The 21,967-nt window shown below is 41.6% G+C and overlaps 2 protein-coding genes across 3 annotated transcripts; both read left to right on the forward strand.

The window, feature by feature from the left end:
- The first annotated feature begins 749 nt into the window (after positions 1-749).
- Tmbim4 (transmembrane BAX inhibitor motif containing 4) lies at positions 750-12,008 on the forward strand. The gene is made up of 7 exons (XM_031349952.1): positions 750-954; positions 3,894-4,002; positions 5,412-5,517; positions 8,926-8,959; positions 10,186-10,303; positions 10,972-11,017; positions 11,726-12,008. The coding sequence occupies exons 1-7, from the start codon at positions 858-860 to the stop codon at positions 11,930-11,932; spliced, it is 717 nt and encodes a 238-aa protein (XP_031205812.1). The 5' UTR covers positions 750-857; the 3' UTR covers positions 11,933-12,008.
- A 2,359-nt stretch (positions 12,009-14,367) lies between these two features.
- On the forward strand, positions 14,368-19,959 carry Llph (LLP homolog, long-term synaptic facilitation factor). Of its 2 annotated transcripts, none has more exons than XM_031350093.1 (3): positions 14,368-14,439; positions 15,371-15,597; positions 19,030-19,959. In XM_031350093.1, the coding sequence occupies exons 2-3, from the start codon at positions 15,378-15,380 to the stop codon at positions 19,197-19,199; spliced, it is 390 nt and encodes a 129-aa protein (XP_031205953.1). In that variant the 5' UTR covers positions 14,368-14,439; positions 15,371-15,377; the 3' UTR covers positions 19,200-19,959. The 2 variants fall into 2 exon arrangements, with proteins under 2 accessions (XP_031205953.1, XP_031205954.1); XM_031350094.1 differs by lacking the exon at positions 14,368-14,439 and adding an exon at positions 14,463-14,935.
- The last annotated feature ends 2,008 nt before the right edge of the window (positions 19,960-21,967 follow it).

Here is a 21,967-nt window from a genome sequence, read left to right on the forward strand (position 1 = left end):
CTCTATGAGTTTAAGATCAGCCTGGTCCACATAATGAGTCTCAGACCAGTTAGATATGTATGGAGACCTTTAAAAAAATAAAGATATATAAAGTTACTGGTGTCCTGAAATATTTCTTTGGTGAGTATACACTTCATGTTTGAAGTGTAATAGCAGTAGTGTCATGACCGATGTTACGTTATCGCCATTTTCTCTGTCATTCTTCCTTCGGATTCAGTCATGAATTCTATATTTGGCATTCAGTGGTCTGGCCTTTATTAATCTGTCCAGCGTCATTCTTTGGCACCTGTCCCATACACCACCGCAAGAACTTTGCCCTCTCAATTCCCAAACGTCGATTCCTTGAAAACCTATATCATGTCCCGGAGGGTGGATTCCTACTTGTCTTTCAAGATGAAGCTTTATTTAACTTTAAAAAGGGGAGGGATCTATTTTAAAAGAAATGGTCAATAAATGTAGCCTTAAATGTTGCTTTAAAATAATTGCATTCAAAAGTGCATTCCTGGACCGAGTATGAAAGAAGTGAATTAATAAGAGGTTATAGAATCGATACAAGAATCTTTAACACTCATTCTGGTAGACGTTCTCTAGAGGCCGAGAGGGACTTTTAGAGGAAAATTCTAGAAACAATTTTCCTTGCGATGACATGGGAGAGAGCAATTTGCCTCCTACTAGAAAGCAACCTCCTCCTCTCCTAGTGGGGATTTTTCCATGGGAGCGGTCGACTTGTTCGGCGCTCGCTCCAGCGAGGCGGTTCGGCTAGTTCTGTCTGGCGGCCATCCCGGAAGTGGGTGAAGGCGGTTGTGATCCGTGTCGGCTCCCTCCTGGGCCGGGCAGGTGCGGGTGCTGCTGGTGACATGGCGGACTCAGACCCTCTCTATCCCCGCTCCTCCATCGAGGATGACTTCAACTATGGCAGCTGCGTGGCGTCGGCCAGTGTGCACATCCGCATGGGTATGTGGCGGGTGGCCAGGGGGGCCAAGGAGGAAATAAGCTTACCAAGTGACTGGAGCGCAGCGTAGTTGTCTTCTCGAAGTGTAGGTCGGATCGCCTGTGCCAGCGGTTCTCAACCTGTGAGTCGCAACCCGGACCCTTTCACTGGAGTCCCCTGAGGCCATCTGCACATCAGATCTTTACATTACGATTTGTGACAGTAGCCAAATTACAATTATGAAGTAGCGACGGAAATAATTGCGTGTTTGGGGTCAGCCCAACAAGAGGATCCGTATCAGGGAGTCGCAGCATTGGGAAGGTTGGAAATCACTGGCCTGTGCCCTTATCTACTGGTTCCCTGGGCTGAGAGCTTCTGGCAACCGAGACCTGACCATCTCAGTCATTAGTGTCTCCGTGGGGCACAGACCTCGGCATACGTGTGTGTAATGACTGAGAAGTTTACCAGATCGATGCATAAAGTCATGGCTGTTTCTTTGTAATTAAAAGGATAAACAAAATGCTTCCTTTAAAAATAAACAAAGGCCCTCTCTTCTCCTCTTCTCTGTGTGCATGCCTTTTCTCTCCCTCCCCAACCCCACTCCCCATGGTGACTCCCCTGGTCTCAGTCCTTGGGGCCAGTGATCTCACCCACCTGAGAGCAGCTTCCCAATAGCCTTTAATGTAAAAGTAAAAATAAACAAAGGAGCTATTTATAATGTATACATTTCTGAGAGATATTTTTGGAATGCTGTACTTCTAATCAAGATTCTCTGATGGAAAACAGCGAACCCTAAAGTTATAATAGAGAAATGATGTGAGAATTAATTTCAGAGTGTAGTGTTCACCTTAAATACATTCATAGCAGTGAGTAGTCTATATAACTAGTCCACTGTAACATACACATCAGTGCGTTAAACTAGTCTGTTTTATTAGCATGCTATGTGTAATTTGGAGAATTAAGATACTGTTATTTTGTACACTTGTGAATGCAACCACATAGTTCACAGGTTGTGTAATCTACAGACCTGTCTCATAATTTTATATGTTCACTTACTGTATCTTACATTTGAAAATAGCTATCCTTACAGTTTATCAGTCTTGTGAAATGTGGTGCTCTCCCATAGTGTATGTTACCATGATTTATTTAACGTCATCTCTTGAGGGTTACCCTTCTTCATTCATATAGATATAAAGGTTCAATGCATTTTAAATTTGGTTGATATTATCACTTGTTGATTGTTCAGCAAACAATATTGGAAGATAACCTTTATTGTACCCTTATCAGTCCTTTTATGAAGATTTTTGAATTGGTAATCTGATAGATCTTGGAGTGGCCAACTAATAAATATTTCCAGCTTTGTTTTATATATATATATATATATATATGTATATATATATATATATATATTTATAGTCTATGTCCAACTTTTCAAAAGCAGTTGTAGAGACTATCTCAAGGAATCAGTGTAACTGAGTCCACTTATTCACAAAGCCAAGTTATGGGCTAGAAGGCCATAGTTTTTATAGTCTTGGGGTAAGTTAAAAACTTATCTTAAGCCAGATGTGGCCTACACACTTATAATCCCAGCATTTTGGAAGCTGAGGCAGGAAGATCATGAGTTAGCGGCCAGCCTGAAATATAAAGAGAACTTGTGTAAAAAAATGAATGAGAGAGAACATGATCTTGGTTTTTATTTGAATTTCTTTAGTTGTATGAGTGAACATGAACATATTTCTTTATTTAGAGGTGGGTTTTATCCTAAATGTTTGGATATAGCTGTATACAGTTGACATGTCAGCCCTCAGCCATCAAGAGTTGTCACTTGGATGGGAAAGCAGGCAGTACAGACCTTAAGTAAATATGCAAAAATAAGTAGAGGAACGAAACAGATATGGGGCAAAAGAGACATAAGTATGACCTTAAAACTATAGTAGGAGCTGGAGAGATGGCTCAGCAGTTAACAACACTGGCTGCTCTTCCAGAGGACCTGGGTTCAATTCCCAGCAATCACCTAGCTGCTTACAGCCTTCTGTAACTTCTACCCCAGAGGGTCCAATACCCTTTTCTGGCCTTCTCTGGCGTTGCATGCATGTGGTGCACAGACATACATGCAGGCAAAACACCCATGCACATAAACAAGGTAATCATGGTGATAGCCCTTTTACTTATGGAATGTCAAAGAACTATATATATATATATATTTTTTTTTTTTTAAAGATTTTTTTATTATATGTAAGTACACTGTAGCTGTCTTCAGATGCACCAGTTGAGTGTCAGATCTCATTATGGGTGGTTGTGAGCCACCATGTGGTTGCTGAGATTTGAACTCTGGACCTTTGAAAGAGCAGACAGTGCTCTTAACCCACTGAGCCATCTCACCAGCCCCAGAACTTTATATTTTTAAGACGTTTCATCATAAAGGAGCATTTCCATTTTATCTAGCTATATTTTATTCCTGTTTGTCATATCCAAGTGGAACCATTTTGTAAAACTGCTGCCTTCTTTCCCTTGTTTAATGCTGTATGTACAAAGAAGCATTTGATAGTTTCTTTGTATTATGATGAAAATATTTGAACTATCTGAACCACTAATTTAGTTATTTTAAGCTTTATTGCCTTTGAGGAATTAGATACCCCTTCTAATTTTTTAATTATCTCTCTCCCTTTAGGTTTAGTTACAGGTTTATTATTTAAAACTGCTTGCTGCCAAGTCTAACCATCTGAGTTAGATCCTGGAACTCATGTGGTGGAAGCAGGCTCTCACACTGGGGTCCTTTCACCTCCACACTGGAACCATGGCTCATGCCCCTCTGGTCCACCAAACAAAACAAAACAAAGACAAAGACAACAAACAAACAAACGAACCAACAAAAAACCCTTATTTTTTCCAAGATATTTGGTCTTGACAGAGGGACAGATATTTTGAAAAGTGGCCACATGACTATTTCCCTCTCTTGCAGCCTTTCTCAGAAAAGTCTACAGTATCCTCTCTCTGCAAGTCCTCCTGACTACAGTCACCTCTGCCCTGTTCCTGTATTTCCAGGCTTTGCGGACATTTATCCATGAAAGGTAAGAAAAAGAGACAATTCTAAATCATTTCCAGATATTTCATCTGATGAATATATTTTTTTCTATCATAAAATCATAAAAGTCTATCATTTAACCCTTGGGATCCTGACTCATTTTTGATGAAGGAGAATATTTCACAGCACATTATTCTACCTCATCTTAATATATAGTTTTATAGGGTTAAACCAATCTAGAATTAAGAGTTTAGGTTTTGGTTTTTTGTTTTTTCAAGACAGGGTTTCTCTGTGTAGCCCTGGCTGTCCTGGAACTCACTCTGTAGACCAGGCTGGCCTCGAACTCAGAAGTCCACCTGTCTCTGCCTCCCAAGTGCTGGGATTAAAGGTGTGCACCACCACTGCCCAGCAGGAGTTTGTACTGAAGGCTACCTGGGTGGCTCAAGTATTTTGCTATATACATCACAATTATTTCATTTTATTGTATTTAACTATACCATCCATCTTGTTACCGTCTTGTCCCCAAAGCCCAAAACTATACTTGCAAAATAGAAATTATGTGAAAAATATGTGGTGGTGTTAATCTTGTTTTGTTGACAGAATGATTTTACCAAGAAATTTCTAGAGGAGCTGTACCTGATCTATCACTTAGTAAAGATTTTCCTCTCAGCATAAGTATTTAAGTAGCTAAAAATAAGATGGTTTCTTTTTTTGAAAGAAAAAAAATGAAGAATGACTATTTTCTAAGAAGTAGATTGTTTTCCCTCCTCCTACCAAAGGAAATCTTTTTTTTTTTTAAAGACTTATTTTATTTATATGGATACACTGTAGCTGTCTTCAGACACACCAGAAGAGGGCATCAGACCCCATTACAGATGGTTGTGAGCCTCCACGTGGTTGCTGGGAATTGAACTCAGGACCTCTATAAGAGCAGTCAGTGCTCTTAACCACTGAGCCATCTCTCCAGCCCCACCAAAGGAAATCTTAAACTACCAGCCTGGCTATCCTGGGATATAGTCATTTAAATTATAGGCCTGTGGTAAATACCCTGAAAGAGTAGCCATGTGGAAAAATCACTTCTAGTTTAATATCTTTTGCTTATTGTATTTTACTTAACAAAGTACTATGCTAGTTACAAATATTACTGCACTGTGAAGGACATCAGTAGAGATGGATAAACAGCTCCGCCCACCACCTTACAGCCCCTCCCATCCCCTTACAGCCCCTCCTACCCTCTTATGGTTCCTCCCACTCTTTTATAGCCCCCTCTGCATTCCATACTCTTCAACTTTTCCAGTTAGCAAATAAGTTTGTTTTTTTTTTTTAGTTTGGCATGGATCCAGATTTTTTCTTGTAGTTCTAAGAATATAGAGAATATATTGATTTTACTAAGTTGTATATCATCATCCCAGCTATTTTTAAGCTTGAAATGCTTTTTAATGTTATGTCTTTCAGCCCTGCCTTAATTGTGGTGTTTGCTCTGGGATCTCTGGGCTTGGTCTTTGCGCTGACACTGCACAGACACACGCATCCTCTGAACCTCTATCTGCTCTTTGCATTTGTGAGTACTTTGATGCTGTTGGAGCCATTAGCATTTAACCTGGGCTTCCAAAATGCTTGTTTAATAGCATGTATATGTATTGGTAACAATGGGAGAACAAAATTGGGTTGTGTGTACATGTGCTTGTCTGTGTATCAGCATGTTGGGGTCAGAGGCTAGCACTAGGTGTCATCCCTCACCACACCAGGCTTTTTACCTGGGCTCTGGAATCCAAATCAGGTTCTCATGCTTGCCAAGCAATTGCCTTACCCACTGACCCATCGCCCAGTGTTTTAGTAAGACTATGTTAGGAAATGACTTAAAAGATCCGTCCTTATACTTCTGCTCCTCTAGAGCCACTCCAGGTACCAATTTGTCTTAGTCAGGGTCTCTAGAGTCACAGAACTTATGGTAGTCTCTATGTAGTAAAGGAATTTATTGATGACTTACAGTCTGTAGTCCAGCTCCCAACAATCAACTCCCAACAATGGTTGGCAGCAGCTGTGAATGGAAGTCCAAGGATCCAACAGTTGCTCAGTCCAACAAGGCAAGCAGATGAAGCAGAGAGAGCCTTCCTTCTTCCATTGTCTTTATATAGGCTACAACAAAAGGTGTGGCCCAGATTAAAGGTGTGTGCCACCACACCTTTAATCCCAGATGATCTTGAACTCATAGATCATTCTATCTTAATCCTCTGGGATTCATAGCCACTATACCTCAAGATCTCCATGCTAAGATTCAGGTTGGAAACTTGTATCTCTCAGCCTCTAGATTAGGGCCAGGTGAGCCTTCTAATTCTGGATTGTAGTTCATTTCAGGTATAGTCAAGTCGACAACCAGGAATAGCCATTACACACGTGCATATTCTTTTAGCACTTGGAACCATCCTTTGCTTTAGTGGTTCTTCTGTTATTAGGATTTAGTGGCAAACACAGCCACCTGGAACCAGATGGCCTGGCCTCCCAACCTGCATATGCGACATTTGGCAAGGCCTTTTTGTTCACACATAAAATGAAAATTGTAAGCTATGTCATCTGTGTGATACTTTGTGTCTCTAGTTTTCTAGAAGTTGGGCAGAAGATTGTATTGTGCCTTTAACTTAGAGAAAATAAGCTCATGATGAATTCATCTGTGTTATTTTCATGTCTTCTCTCTGTTCTCGTAAGAGGCCATTTTATGTTTTTTAACTTGTTAAAATTTATAGCTGGGAGAACCTAACATTAGGTTCTATTTACTTGCTGAGATAGTTGTTGAAATTAAAATCCCAGTTGACTTCTATAAAAACGTCATCTTAATTTGAGTAAGGTTGGTAAAGCTCTGTCTAGTTTTCCATTATCTTGTCTCCTCTCATGGTCTCCTGACAGTTTTCTCCAAGGCATTGGAAACAAAGTATATGTTGTCAGATCAGAGTAAAGAGGCCAGTGTTGCGAGTCAAATGCTTCAAATAAAGGACTTTGTAATTCTGCAAATGGTTCAGAGTAAAGTGATGCTCATGACTTTTAAACATTATTCATTTCAAAGTTATTCATTTAAATCTTAATTTGTGTAAGTGTATGGGTCCCAGCCCAAGCTGTCTTAAACAAGGAGTTCATTCTCAGGGGGTCTGAGCAGCCTTTGTCTCCCAGCTCTTTAGAACTGGAGGAAAGCCAGGCAGTGGTGGCGCATGCCTTTAATCCCAGCACTTGGGAGGCAGAGGCAGGCGGATTTCTGAGTTCAAGGCCAGCTTGGTCTACAGAGTGAGTTCCAGGACAGCCAGGGCTACACAGAGAAACCCTGTCTTGAAAAACCAAAAAAAAAAAACCCAAACAAACAAACAAAAAACCCGAAAACCAACCAAACAAACAAACAAAAAAACCCCCAAAACAAAAAAGAACTGGAGGAAGGTTCAGGAGGTCATACTGTCGGATAACTGAGTGGTAGGCTGTGGTCTCCATGCCCACCTCTCTGTCCCACGCCTCCCCTTGCCCACAGTCTGTCATTGGCCCACAGTTCATTCTTTTTCTGCTGTAGCTCCCACTGCTCCTGCTTCACTCCTTTATATCCTGAAAGAAAGTGTCTGGCTGTGCAGATCACAGTGTAGATGTTAACAAATATGTAAGGTCCAGTCCTTGGTCAGATCCCAGTTCCTGCTCATCTGTGCAACGGGAGATGAGGAGAAGGCAAACAAACAAACAAACAAACAAAAACAAACAAAAAATGAAACCTATGGCCACACATGTGGGCCAGCCAGATGGCTCAGTCAGTAAAGATGTTTGCAAGTCTGATGACGTGAGTCCAATCCCTAGAACCCACAAAACGTAGGAATGAACCAGCTCCACAAAGCTCTTTCCTCTGGCCTCCACTGGCATGCCCTGGCATGAAGACCCTTCACATGCACATATCCTGTGCACATATAATAACAACAAATTCAAAACAACTCTAGAGCGATGGCTCAGTGATTAAGAGCACTGACTACTGTTGTAGCAGACCAGGGTTCAGTTCCCAGCACCTACATGGTGGCTCACAACATTTTAAACTCTAGTTCAGTTCTAGGGGATCTGATACCCTCTTATGGTCTCCATGTGCACATGGTACACACACAAACATAATTACATGTAGGATACTTGTGAGCAAACATTGTACACATAAGATGAAAAACGTCATGATCTTCAAATCTGTTGCAGCCTCTTTTTAGAAAGACTGATTTCTTTGTAACACAGGATAGACCCTGTTTTGCCCAGCAGAGAGCTCTGACTAGAAAAACCGCAGCCAAAGGTTTCATGAGCAAGATGGCACTTGTATTACGTGACCTGCTCATCATGTGCTTCACTAAAGCTGTTTAACAAATAAGGAAGTGCATAAAGCACACTTTTTTCCTCCTTGCTCCGTGAACTCCTGACACCATTTCTTCATTGTTGAGTTTTGTCTTTTGTTTTTTTTCTCTTTTGTCCTTCTACAGCAAAGTAAGAAAGGAAAGGAATTTAACCAGCTCTGTCAGGGTGTGCATGTACACACGTGTACTCATTTTTTTCAAAAAGTACTATTTCAGAGTGATCCAGTGGTTTCAGTGTGACACTGTTCTCCTCATCTATATTAGTGTTTACAGTCTCCTGTCTCCTGCAGATACTTTAATACAGGGTGGGGCTGCTTGTCATGTTACATTATCTACATATAACAAGAGAAAATAATTTTCTATGTTAATTCCACTCTTTAACCTTCCTATTACAAAAATTTTGCTAAAGCTTAAAGAGCCACAACAAGGATATAAATATTCACAATGCATCGGGGCCCCTGGAATTATACTGTCCTGCCTCATGCATGTCACAGGTTCCTCTAAAGCTAATGTGAGACCATTCCCATGGGACTGGACTGGACTGCTAGACATAAGAATGTGTGTGGGGGATTGAGTCCGTTTTTTATGCCTCCCTTAATGAGAGTTTCTTCTTTTAGACACTGTCAGAAGCCCTGGCCGTGGCAGCTGTTGGTAAGTCCCTTTACATGTTACTGTTTTTACTATGGATAAAATCTTTCAAGTAACAAGTATTTGGGGTTAAACTTTAACATCATGAGATGTTATATTCAAAACATGACATTTATGAAGCTTGTCAGTAAGCACAAGTCAAATATTTAAACTTTATGTAGTTCAGCCAAGCTGAGAAGAAATAGGACACAGAAGGAGTGGAGAATAGCTTTTCATTTATGATTTCCTGCTGACAGAAATGAGATACTAGAGTTGACCTTCCCTACTTCCAAGGTCTCTTCTGTCATACTTCACTCTCTAAGAACTGCCCTCATTAAGTTGTGGCTGCTCCATCCCTCTGTTCCCTAAATGGCACACAGGATGTAGGTTTTTTTCTATTCTGTATTTCATGTGTTTCCTGGCCAAGTGTCTGCTATAATTATGTGATGTCTCCTAATAATGTCTCAGATAAAAAATTCAGTAAACCATAATAAAAATTCAGAGTTTTTGCAGGTAGTTTACTGCGGATGTCACAGAGACCTGCATTAACTGTTTGAGTACCAGCAAGTCACTACCTATGAGAAATACATTTATCTCTCTTCCTGTTCTGCCGTTGCTGCTTTTAGCCATTTGGTCCTCTGTACCATGGGGAAATGGCAAGGCTGCCTCAGATATCCTGCATGTTTTCCTTGCGCAGTTGCCTTGGGCTGGGCTGCTCAACTGATTGAGCAATCTAAGTATAGTTAACATTGCTGCCACTGTCTAGGAACGAACAGCCAGAAGACCCAGGGCACTGCCCTGCTTAACCACAGGGACCTTACAAAAACCCTGATAAGTGCTAATAATAGAGCCAGTCCTGGTCTTCTACAGCAGTTTGGTTAACTGTAAGATAACGTCATCTACTTATTTTGTATAAACTATTTTGGAGTTTTTAAAATTTACTATGTATGTGGTTTTACGGTATCAATATATTCAAGGCTGGGCGAAGAATTTTAATTGTTCGAATTGGTACATAGAATAGAAGAAGAAAGCAGGAGTGGAGGGCCAGAGTGGAGTGGGGTGGATAAGATTAGATACGTTGTGAACAGGTGTGGGAATGCTACTGCAAAACCCATTATGTGTGATAATTCATACACACATCAAAAACATTAGGACAACTAAAAACGTAAGAGAATTTTTCTGTTGACCTAGGCAAGGCTGTTTGTGTGTCTTGGCTGTTTACGCACGTTTTAACGGGTTTATTTTTGCAGTCACCTTCTATGATGTATATCTGGTTCTGCAAGCTTTTATACTGACTACTGCAGTCTTTCTTGGCTTGACTGCCTATACTCTACAATCAAAGAGAGATTTCACCAAATTTGGAGCAGGGTAAGTACTAAGTCTTGGGGGAGACACACACACACACACACACACACAAACACACACACACTATGACAAGTAGTGAGGAAATGCTGTTGGATTGGTGTCTGTCTTTAACATGGAGGTTAACACAAAGCCGTCTCTGAGCTCGGGGACGAGGCCCTTCTCCCGGGTGTTCACGGGAGAACTGCTCTCCTCTGCGTCCCCCAAAGGACAGCCTTTAGAGCTGAGGCTATGTGCGTTAGGAGCAGTCTTGGGCTTACTAATGGTTCAGCCTTGGTGCTAATCTCATTTCTGTTGCTCTAATCAAATATTTATGAATCCTTACATCTTAGTATTCCTTGGCAAAAATTCTTCATAAAATTATATGAAGAAATAATGAAAAGAATGAGCTTAAAAAGTGTTTGGGGGGCTGGAGAGATGGCTCACTGGTTAAGAATATTTGCTACTTTTGCAGGGGACCTGGGTTCTGTTCCCAGCATCCTCATGGTGGCTCTCAATCATCCCCAATTCCATTTCCAGAGAACCTGGTACCCTCTTCTGATCTCTTCAGTTATCAGCAGGCATATGGTACACATACATACATGCAGACAAAACTCTCATACATATAAAAAAAAATGGTTTTAGTTTTTAAAAAGTATTTCAATTGTAACCTGTTCACTTTTGTTTTTTTCCAGGCTGTTTGCTGGTTTGTGGATTTTGTGCTTGGCAGGATTCTTGAAGGTGAGTTGTTTTAGAACAGTTAACTCAAATATAATTTTGCCTACACCAGCATAAGTCACCAACAAGTTCCTGAGTGTTATTTACAGAGGACACTTAATTATCTAGAGCACTTATATATAAATTATAGAATAATATCAGTGAAAATTACGGTCTTATGTTAATCATTATCACTGATTGAGAAAAAGATGCATACACAAATAAGAGAAATCACACTCACAGCTGCCAACTTCCGAGTGGCTCACTTAACTCTGAAAAAGATGGAGCTGATGAGAGTAAAGGTGCTCGCCTCTAAGCCTGACAGCCTGAAGTCCATCCCTGAGACCCACAAGTGCCAAGCCTCTTCTGATGGCCACATGCATGCATGCTGCTGTGGTGTGCATAATCCCCACCCCCAGGGAATGAGTAAATATCACAAAAAGTTTAATTCTTGAAAAAGTAACATTTTAAAACAGTTCATGTTTAGAATGTTACTATGCAAAGTCAAATAGTGAACTTAACTGAAAGATAACTGCTTAATTCATACCTGCCTACTTCCGTTTAACAAGCAAGCATGAGTTTAGCTCTGCCTACAGCATCTGTCTTCATCCATCACGTTGCGTGTCCTTGTCACATGTGCCACTGGCAGGCAGGAGATGGTATTAAAAGTCACTGAAGTGGGTCTGACGTGACTCCTGAGGATTATCGTATTCCTTACTCCCTTGCCTGTAGGTGTTGTTTTCCAGTGAGACGGTGGAGCTAGTCTTGGCCTCTCTCAGCGCCCTCCTCTTCTGTGGATTCATCATCTATGACACACACTCGCTGATGCACAGGCTCTCTCCTGAAGAGTACGTGCTAGCTGCCATCAGTCTCTACATGGATATCATCAATCTCTTCCTGCACCTGTTGAAGTTTCTGGAAGCAGTTAATAAGAAGTAACTGAACAGTATTCAGAGACAGTTTTATTAAAACAGTTTGAATTATACTTAAATATTAAAAGCACTTGTGAACTTTATTGGCATTCTGTATTCTTCTACACTTTAGAATCTTACTATTCTCTGTTTTTGTTTTTCTTATTTCCAAATCCTTGACTTAAAGTCTCAGGCAAGAGTTATTAAAATGTCTTTTCCTTTTTCATAAATTTAGGCAGGGTCTCTGTATATTTCAATATGGCCTCTAACTCAGGATCTTACTATGTCAGCTTCCTATGTTCTGGGAATACAGGCATGTACCACCTGTATTTATTATTATGTACCACCTTATTTATTATTTTTTTATAAGTGTTTTGCATGCACATATGTATATGTAGTGTGTGTATGCCTGGTGTCTGCAGAGGCCAGAAGCTGGTGTTATTATCACCCACAGTGGGAGTTACAGGCTGTTATAACATGGAAACTGTACTGGAGTTCTCTAAAAGAGTAGCAGATATCCCTCAAAGTCATTGAGCTATTTGTCCAGCTCACTTGTTCACTTCTAAAAGTGCCTAGTTTATAAATGGAAAATCACTGTTGTAAAATATATTTGATAAAAATGAATGATGTTTATATTTAATGGCAACAAATTTCATATGGTTAGCTTTTATAAGAGCTTTGTCATGCTGAATTGTGGAATGTATCTTAATACCATAATAGGTTGATTTCTTTTTCCAAATTTCTGTACAAAAGCCATAGCCTTTTGGTACATGAAACAAGAAGCTGTCAATTTAGAGCATCTGTAAGGTTGATTTTAAAAACCTAGTGCATTTTCACTTCCTTTTGTTTTAATGCCACGTGTGTTTAGCCTGTGGTAAAAATTTCAGAGCTTGCTTTACTATATGCATGGTTTCTTCAAGAAGACACGACTCTCCTAGCAATCAAAAAGGAATTTCATGAGTCATCATTAAAGATAACTCCTGGGGGCTGGAGACCTGGTTCAGTGGTTAAAAGCACCCACCGCTCTTTCAGAAGACCTGGGTTCAGTTCTGTGGTAGTTTGGATATGCTTGGCTCATGGGAAGTAGCAATATTAGGAGGTGTGGCCTTGTTGGAATAGGTGTGATTTTATTGGATGAAGTGTGTCACTGTGTAGGTGGGCTTTGGGGTCTCCTAGTGCTCAAGCTCCACCCAGTCTGGAATAGAGCCTCCTGGCTGCCTTCAGATCTGGGTTTCTCCAGCATCCTGTCTGCCTGCATGCTGCCATGCTTCCTGCCATGCTGATAATGGACTGAACCTCTGAAACTGTAAGCCAGTCCCCAGTAAATGTTTTCCTTTATAAGAGTTGCCTTGGTCATGGTGTCTTCACATTAATGGAAACCCTAACTAAAACTGGTTCCCACAACCAACTGTAAATCCAGCTCAAGGGATGAGATGGCCTCTTCTGGCCTCCTCTGGTACCAGGCACACATGTGGTACACATACATACTGGTATGTGGTGATCTGCTGAAAACACTGCTTCCATATAAGATGGGGTAGTTACCATTTGTTGCCTAATCACCTGTTGGAAGATCAATGAATGAGGTACTATGTAGACCCTAAGACACTATTCACCCATATTGTTCACAAATATTAAAGAGACTTGCATATGTATCACCCATAGCTTGTGCAATATTAGAAGCACATGCAAAACCAAACATTTTTTTTGTAACCTCATTCACCCTAGGTTAGCTTTGTCTCGGATATATAATAGTTTGGACAGATCAACATTGGTTGAAATAGCTTATTTTACCCTTTAAACTCTTTGGGATAAGGAAAGATTATTTTCAGCGTTGGTGACTCTTTGAAATATAATTGGCATGCAGTCGATTTGACGCACTTAAGTTGTACAATTTGTTACATCTCATATCCACGTACTTCCTAGGATCCTCAGCCGAAATGGGAAAATTTCTAGGGTGCAATTAAAAAAACTCAGAAAAAGCTCTAAGATGATGAGAGCTGAACAATCTCTTGGGTATCTTCTATAGGTGAGGCTTTCCCAGTCAGGGCCCCCCGCCAGGCTTGTCCCATCCAAGGCTTTGAGATGGCATGATTTATTTTGTTTGTCTTTTTGGGTTTTGTTTGTTTGTTTTCAGACGGGGTTTCTCCGTGTAGCCCTGGCTGCCCTGGAACTCACTCTGTAGACCAGGCTGGCCTCGAACTCAGAAATCCACCTGCCTCTGCCTCCCAAGTGCTGGGATTAAAGGCGTGCGCCACCACTGCCGGGCGATGACTTGATTTATAATTTGACACTCCCGACAAGAAATCCCTTCTCCAAACACAAGGCCTTCTGTGGTAGATCTCTAAAGCCTTGGCATCTCAGAGCTGGTCCGTACCCCCCCCCCCCCCCCCCCCCCCCCCCCCCCCCCCCCCCCGTCCCCCAAAGACCACGCCTCTCAGGAATCCCGGCATGCTGTGCGCCGGCCCCGGACGGAAGCCGGAAGTCTCCGCACTTCCGGTTTGCGTCTTTCGCGTGGTGTGCGGTGGTGTTTCTCAGGTGAGTTGCGTGGGCTTTGGACTCAGATCTACGGCGTGGAGGACCGGCTCGGACCCTGCCTCCGCGTTGAACCGTGGCCGCATCCTCGCCGTGGGGGGCTGCGAAGCTCGCGATGTTCATGGCGGCGCCAGGCTCCCCGGTGCTGTGACTAGCAGCGCTCAGGCAGATTTCGACCCGCAGAGTGGGTTACCGCAACCCTCCACACGGAGTCTGGGCCGTTTTAGACAACTGGTGATGGCTGAAGTTTAGGGAATGCTCAGCTAGCCACCCCACGGTTCACATACCCTGTACTGTATGCAAAGCGGTGGCCCCGAGGATTCCGGCGGCGAGTCCGCAGAGGGTTGAAACAGTACATAGAGGAGTCTGAGGACAAGAGCAAGCCTTGAGGAGAGCGATTTCCAGACATAGAACGGCCAATGTGACGGTACTAAAGTGGGCGTTGTGCGGACTTTATGCAGGCGTAACTGGAGCTTGCGTGTGGGACTGGAGAGTTAAGGTGAGAATTGGAGGCCTGAGAGTAGCGGGATGAACTTTGATGCCTGGATACACGCAGGGAGAAGTCATTACAGAAGTCTTTAAAAGGCGGAGAGCTATGTTTTAAGCTGTTAAAAGTTCACACCAAACATTTGATGAAGGATATTGAACAAAAATTAAGTAGTAGGTGATTCCAAGACAGTGCTGTTAGCTTTCTCTATCTAGTAAGCAGCTTTGAGAATGGCTTGAATTATAATTCGTCCCTACTTAGAGAGGCCTGACGTTTCCGTACTTAATTGTTGCATGCTCTGCGTTGATCTTCACAAGCTTAGCATAAAGGCATCGCACAGCTTTTCTTCCATCTGTTCCAGTTCTGGAGAGATAGCAGCTTGACCATTTCCTTCAGAGTCAAGTGTGTAAATAGTAAACTTTTGTTTGTGTTTCTGTTAACTGCCAGGTAAAGCATGGCTAAAAGCTTGCGGAGTAAGTGGAAAAGGAAGATGCGAGCTGAGAAGAGAAAGAAGAATGCGCCAAGGGAGCTCAGCAGACTTAAAAGTATTCTCAGAGTTGACGGTGATGCTCTAATGAAAGACGTTGAAGAAATAGCAACTGTGGTGGTGCCCAAACATTGCCAGGAGAAAATGCAGTGTGAGGAAGTGCAGTGTGATGCAGATGAGGGAAAAGGTGAGCTTGTGTGTTTTATTTTCATCATTTAAAAAGAAAATCTATCAACTTTTCTCTTAGGTTCCTTTTTTAAAAGCTGTCTTCTACCCTTTTCTACTTGTCCCTAATGTCAAGTCCAAAAGAAACTGGGGCAAATGGCTAGCTGTGAAGCTTATTAGATAATAAAGTACATGGTGGCATCCTGACTCCTCTCAGCTCTCCCCTCTCCACTCCCCAAACATTTCCACTTCATAAGCTTCCCTCTCCCAGCTTCTCATTCTCATGTAACTGCAATTTCGGCCATGCCTTCTCTCTCTTGGTTCTCTTGGCTCTCCGCTCCTCTCATCCTCTCGGACTCCTTTACCCCTCTTCTGTCCCTCCCTCGCCTCCCCACCCCTATCCCCTTTTCTCTCTTCTCGTGGCGGCCTGGTTCAGTCCACTGGCTGTGTTTAGTCTTCTACTTTCTCTCCTGCTCTGGACTCTTCTAGATGCCTCTGACTGTACCTTCCCTCATTTCTACAATAAACACTTCCTTTTCAAGCACACTTGGAGCTGTCATTTGCTCACTGTATACACTTCACACACCTGATGTGTTCACGTCTTTACCCTTTGGAAGCTTGCATTTCTATTAGAGACTCCTTGGTAAGCTGTTTCACAGTCAGTGTTTGTGAATAGCATCTATGGGTTATTTAGCAATCTATGGGCTCTTCAGCAATTACATAGCAGCTTGAATGCCCCAGGAACTTATTGTACTACAGGATTGAGTTTAGGATCCAGGCAGATTATTACCCTGAAAAATCACAGAATCTCACTTTTTTGTTTGTAGATTTTAGAGACCTCTCTGTATTGTTACTCATGATTTAAAGTCGTAGGCTCCGTATAATGCTGGTTTCAGAAAAAAAAGGGGATTTGGTTTTTGGAGGGGTTTGTTTGTTTGTTTTTTTGGTTTTTCGAGACTGGGTTTCTCTGTATAGTCCTGGCTGTCCTGGAACTCACTCTGTAGACCAGGCTGGCCTCGATCTCAGAAATCCACCAGCCTCTGCCTCCCAAGTGCTGGGATTAAAAGTGTGTGCCACCACCTGGCTGGCCAGGGTATTTATTTTTAATGTCCCAATTTGGCAGCAAGCTAAATGAAGTGCTCATAATAGTCACTCTTGGGGCTGGAGAGACAGCTCAGTGCATAGGAGCATTGATTACACTTCCAGACCCAGGTTCAATTCCCAGCACCCACATGACAGTTTACAACTGACAATAAATCCAAGATCTGACACCTTCACACAGACATACATGCAGGCAAAACACCAATGTACATTTTTTTTAAAAGGTACACTTAAGGTAGAAGTGTGTTCATGTCTTGAAGGCCAAGGATCCCAGAGTTCCTAGTGCTTGATCCTAAGTGTTAGCATCCTATCCTTCCAAAAGAGGAAAACCTCCTGTTTGGTTTCTGTCAGTCTCCTTGGATTCCGCAGTCCTTGAGAGGTTCGAGACTTGAACTTGCTGTGTCCCCTTCAGCATACACATGCCAACTCTGCTCGGCAACTCTTTTCTCTGCGTTTTCATTTTCAATGGCATCGACCATCTCAGTCTATACAGTAGTGTCCTTTAACTACACTCCTGGCACTTTGCCACCATCACCTCTGGTTCCGAAGCATTTCCATCCCTGTAAAAGGAAACGCTGCACGCGCACCTAGAAGTTTCTTTCCCTCTTCTTCCAACCTAGACAGACAGCTGCTAATGCAATTGTCTTCTGTGCCTTGCTTTGTAGCTTACTATTGTATTCCGAACTTCATGTTTTAGCAGATATCAATTTTTCCTTTAAAGACAATACTGGTTTGTCGTATGTGCCACATTTTATTTGTTTGTAGTTGGCTTCTGGGTCATTTTCATGCTTCTGTGGTCTAGTAAATCTTAGTGTCCACATTTTTCTTAATACCCATTTTCAGTGCTTTGGAGTATGAACTTACAAATGGAATATGGCTCATATGGTAATTGTTTGCTTTTTTCTGTACCAGTCAAAACATTTTATATTCTACCCAGCAATACATGGGCTTACTTTACAGGTTTTTGGGGGCTGGGGGAGTTGTTGTTTGGGGGTTGTTGTTGTTGCTGGTTTTCATTGTCACTGTATGTCTGACATATTTCACTGTAGTTTAATTGTCTGTTTTTAAGTTTTGGTTGTTTTTGTCTGTGTGGATTCTAAACGTTCTTTATTAATTCTGGGCATCTTTGAATCTCTTGAGTGGATTCTTTCCTTTCTTTCTGGCTTTTGTGTCCCCTAATTTTCTTAATTTTATTTTGTAGGATCTTAGTATACTCTTCTATTTTTCCACTCTGAAACTTTTATTCTTAACTTTGACTTTTCCCTTGAATAGCTTCCTGCTCTTAATGGGTTTATATTATATCTCGTTGGAGGTATTGTTTGCTTCTGAAATTTGATCCGATATTTCTGCATTGTTTGTTACATTCTCTTGAGTTCTGCCCACTTGCTTTCACCCTTGTTCCCTTCGCGCCTGTCTAGCCTTGTTCTCAAATACGTGGTGTGTCGTTGTTGATATTAATCGAGGCACTGAAATGGAAACTGGGAGGTGGAGGAAACATCAAGATCGAGGAGGAAGAATCGTCCATCAGCATGGAGGCTTGTGAAATAATTGGAGTACTTTTAGCTTTTTTTAGGGTATCTCCGTTTAGAATCTGTGCCTCTTTTTTTTTTTCAGCATCCTTAGAGAAGAATTCTCTCATTTTCTGCCTGGAGAATTCGTTGGTGCCCTCACTTGTAGCATTTCAGGAGCTAAGTGGGATTAGAGGTGGAGGTGAGGGGCATCCTCCAGTTTAGTCATATCAATAAAGCTTGTTCCATCTACCCGCAAGTACGTTCCTTTTCATGTCCTTGTTGCAGCTGCCTGCATAGTTTCTTGGGCCAAAAAATGAAGCTGTCCCCTTTCTATCTTTGTCCCCTGTGTCTACACCAGAGCATTACACATTAGACCAAAACCGCATGGCCAGAAGTTGCTGCCCATCCCTTGATCCCAGCCTTTCTGCTTCTCTCTCTGTGCTTGTTTTAAAATGTAAACCAGACTCGCTCACTTACTTGCTCATTACAGTGTTCATTTTCAAGGCTGAAGAGATGGCTCAGCACTTGGAGTTCTCGCAGAGTTCATTTTCCAGCTTCTGTGTCACAGCCAACTGGAACATCAGCTCCAGACATCTGACTGCACATTGTTCTTCCTCCATGGGCACCTGCACATACATGCATGCACAAGTAGATTTAGGAACATGCAGCAACATGTGTAGCTTATGTCTAACTTTACTATCAGGAGTGAAGGGCTTCTATATAAAAAGTGGTTTCCTTGTTTTGATTTCAGACTCCACGTGGTTCTGATGCCCATGTGTTTTCAGGGGGTTGTCATGTGTGAATGTTAATAGCTTCTCATTTTATTCTTGTTTCTAATGTAGATGACATGAAAATGGAAACTGAAATTAAGAGAAACAGAAAGACTCTTCTAGACCAGCATGGCCAGTACCCAGTGTGGATGAACCAGAGGCAAAGAAAAAGACTGAAGGCCAAGAGAGAAAAGAAACGGGGGAAAAGCAGAGCAAAGGCCGCGAAGGGCCTGGCCTGGTAGACCCTCAAAGACTGGAAAGGGAGCCAGGTGTGGTAGTGCACCCCTTTACTCCCAGCACTCAAGAGACAGAGGCAGGTGCCTCTCTGTAAGTCCAAGGTCAGCCTGGTCTACAGAGCAATTCCAAGACACTAAGGGCTCTTTTACACAGAGAAACCCTGTCTTGAAAAACAAGCAAACAAACAAAAAACCAGAAGCTATTTGTTTTCAGTTTGGATTTAGTTCTGTAATTCAAAACCAAAATAACTCATTTGTGTTAGAAACATGAATAAAATATCTTTGGTGATGAAAGAATGTTATGCTGAAGTTGTGATTGGATACTGCCTGATACTGAGTATTGTGAGCATTAGTGTTAGTGTGGTTATAATTATTTGATCTTTCAAAATGGTCATTATACTCAGTTCTACAGATTAAGTATGTTTATATCAAAACAGTTTGGGCAGAAAGCTATTATGTTGTCATATTTAAAAATAAAAATAGGGTATCAAGGGGCTGAGGAAGACTCAACTTCTGTTTCTCATGGTTGGCTCAAAACCAGCTCCCAGGGATGTGCCCTCTTGTGGTGGCTCAAAACCAGCTCCCAGGGTGCGCCCTCTTGTGGCCTTCAGTGGCACCTACATTCATATGTACAAGTTCCCACTAATAACTAAAAAATAACTAATAGCTAAAAAAGTCTTAAAAAGGACACTAGTAGATCTTACAAGTAGTACTTGAAGTGTTTATTTTTTTTATAATTCATAATAAATGATATTTTGTATGGAGATCTTGGAGTTTGACATTTTCTTTTATATATCATTGGGGTTTTCAGATACTGAGAAGACCAGCAGCCTTTAGTTCAGGTGGACTATTGTGAGTACAGGTTATTGTGTAATTAAATAAGTGGTCCTCAATTTCAATATTGTGTAGCTTAAAGTAATGATAAAGCATAGCATTTCCCGGAATGCGTTAATCAATTTCTCTGGATGCTTGGGTAAAGTCTTTGGGAAGTGCCGCATATGTAAGCATTGATAATGTAAACAGACCTGGAATTAGTCTGACGACTCTCACTCTTTACATACCAATGAGATGAGTGTCAGTTGAATCTGCCTCTCTATACTTTTTTAATTTCAGTAATTTAAATTTAGCATTCCATCTGAGATTTTATTCTAGTCCACCACTTTATTGTGCTGAATAAAACCAGGAGCTTTGCAGAATGTTGAGAACTGTGTACCTGCTCAGAAAAAAATTACCCTCACAGGAAAGAAAAATGTATCAGAGTAAGGTTACTCGGCCTTGAGACATAAAGTGCCAGCCAGGTACATTGCCAGGCATGCATGTGGCCAAATGCTAAAGAAGGAAACACAAAATGATGCCAGGAGACACTTAAAATTAGTGTAATAGTCCCTCCTCAATCCACCCAGTAGCTCATTAAAAAACTAGTGAATATTTTAAAAATATATTTTTCTAAAGGCTACAAGAAAAAGCTGGTCATGTAGCTCAATAGTAGAACACCAATCCCCAATGTATACAGGCTCTGGGTTTGATCCCAGGATCAACAAATGAAAAGGAGTTGGAGGGTGGATGGTATTTAAGGTCTCTGCTTTAGTTGTCATTAACAGTGTGAGAGGAAGCTAGATAAATAGGTGTGCATGAAATAAGATGTTGCAAACGGAATCCTTTACCCTTTTATTGTGGGTACTGCCTTATGTTAATACTGTACCCTTAGTTTTAAGTTTTAGCAGCATTGTTGGGTTTCTGAAACTGAACACTTCCAGGGGTCTATATACATTTTTCCTATAGCTCACAACCTCAATTTGATACCAGTAATAGAAGTTTTGAGCCTCTGTGATGTTAGGTTGTTCACTTCAAGTTTCTTTTGACATTTGGTCACTCCAGTTTTAACTTAAAAGTTAGACTGGGAGATGGCCTCATTAGTAAATGAGCAATCGTGAAGACCCAAGTTCAGATTCCCAGCACCCATATACAAAGGTAGGCCCTTAAGCATGTGCCTTTGTACTAGGGAGATGAGGGTTCCATGGTGAAGGTCATTAGTTACCAGGTGATTAATGAGAAGGAATGTGACCTGGCCAGCCAGTTGACGCATGTGAATGAGTTCAAGTTCAGGGAGAGACCGGAAGTGATATGAAAGCAGGTGTGGAAAATGCCAGACCTCTGACCTCACATACATGCCCCTCCTCGATGCCCCAGTTTACCAGAATCCCTATGGGAAATGCTTTGAGTCTTGCTCTAGTGTCATGTCCTTATAGCTTCTGGACCGCCATGAGTGGGTCTCAGGCCTGAGTTCCTGGACAGTGTTGCTGGCACCATGTGTCTGTCCATCTCAGGGTTTTGGCAGAAAATCTAGAGTGGACTTTTGAAGTCAGTTCAGGGGTGTGATAAGCCCTTTGCCACTTTTAAAGGCTAATACGTGGGGAACCACATTCATCTTTTAGTAAACAACTCCAAATTTGTTTTCAGTGCTTTCCAGAGAATTGCCGTAGAACCACCAGGGGGCGCTCAAGCCAAGCAGGAAGTCACTTGGAATCACTAGGACGCATTAGAAGCAGAATGCAACTATTTCTGTTCCCTTTAAAATTATTAAATATACATAAGACTAATAAAAATATAAATTTAAAATTATCAACTCATCTAATTGATCCAGAAACCTGTGATTATGCTGCTAATATTATCTACACTTGGGGAAATTGAGGCACAGGAGTCACATAGCTAAAACCAGGATAGCTGTTTCAAAGCATGCATTCACACAGAGCCCACAAAATGTCTCCAAGACA

Source organism: Mastomys coucha, unplaced genomic scaffold (assembly GCF_008632895.1).
Source record: "Mastomys coucha isolate ucsf_1 unplaced genomic scaffold, UCSF_Mcou_1 pScaffold4, whole genome shotgun sequence".
Lineage (NCBI taxonomy): Eukaryota > Metazoa > Chordata > Mammalia > Rodentia > Muridae > Mastomys > Mastomys coucha.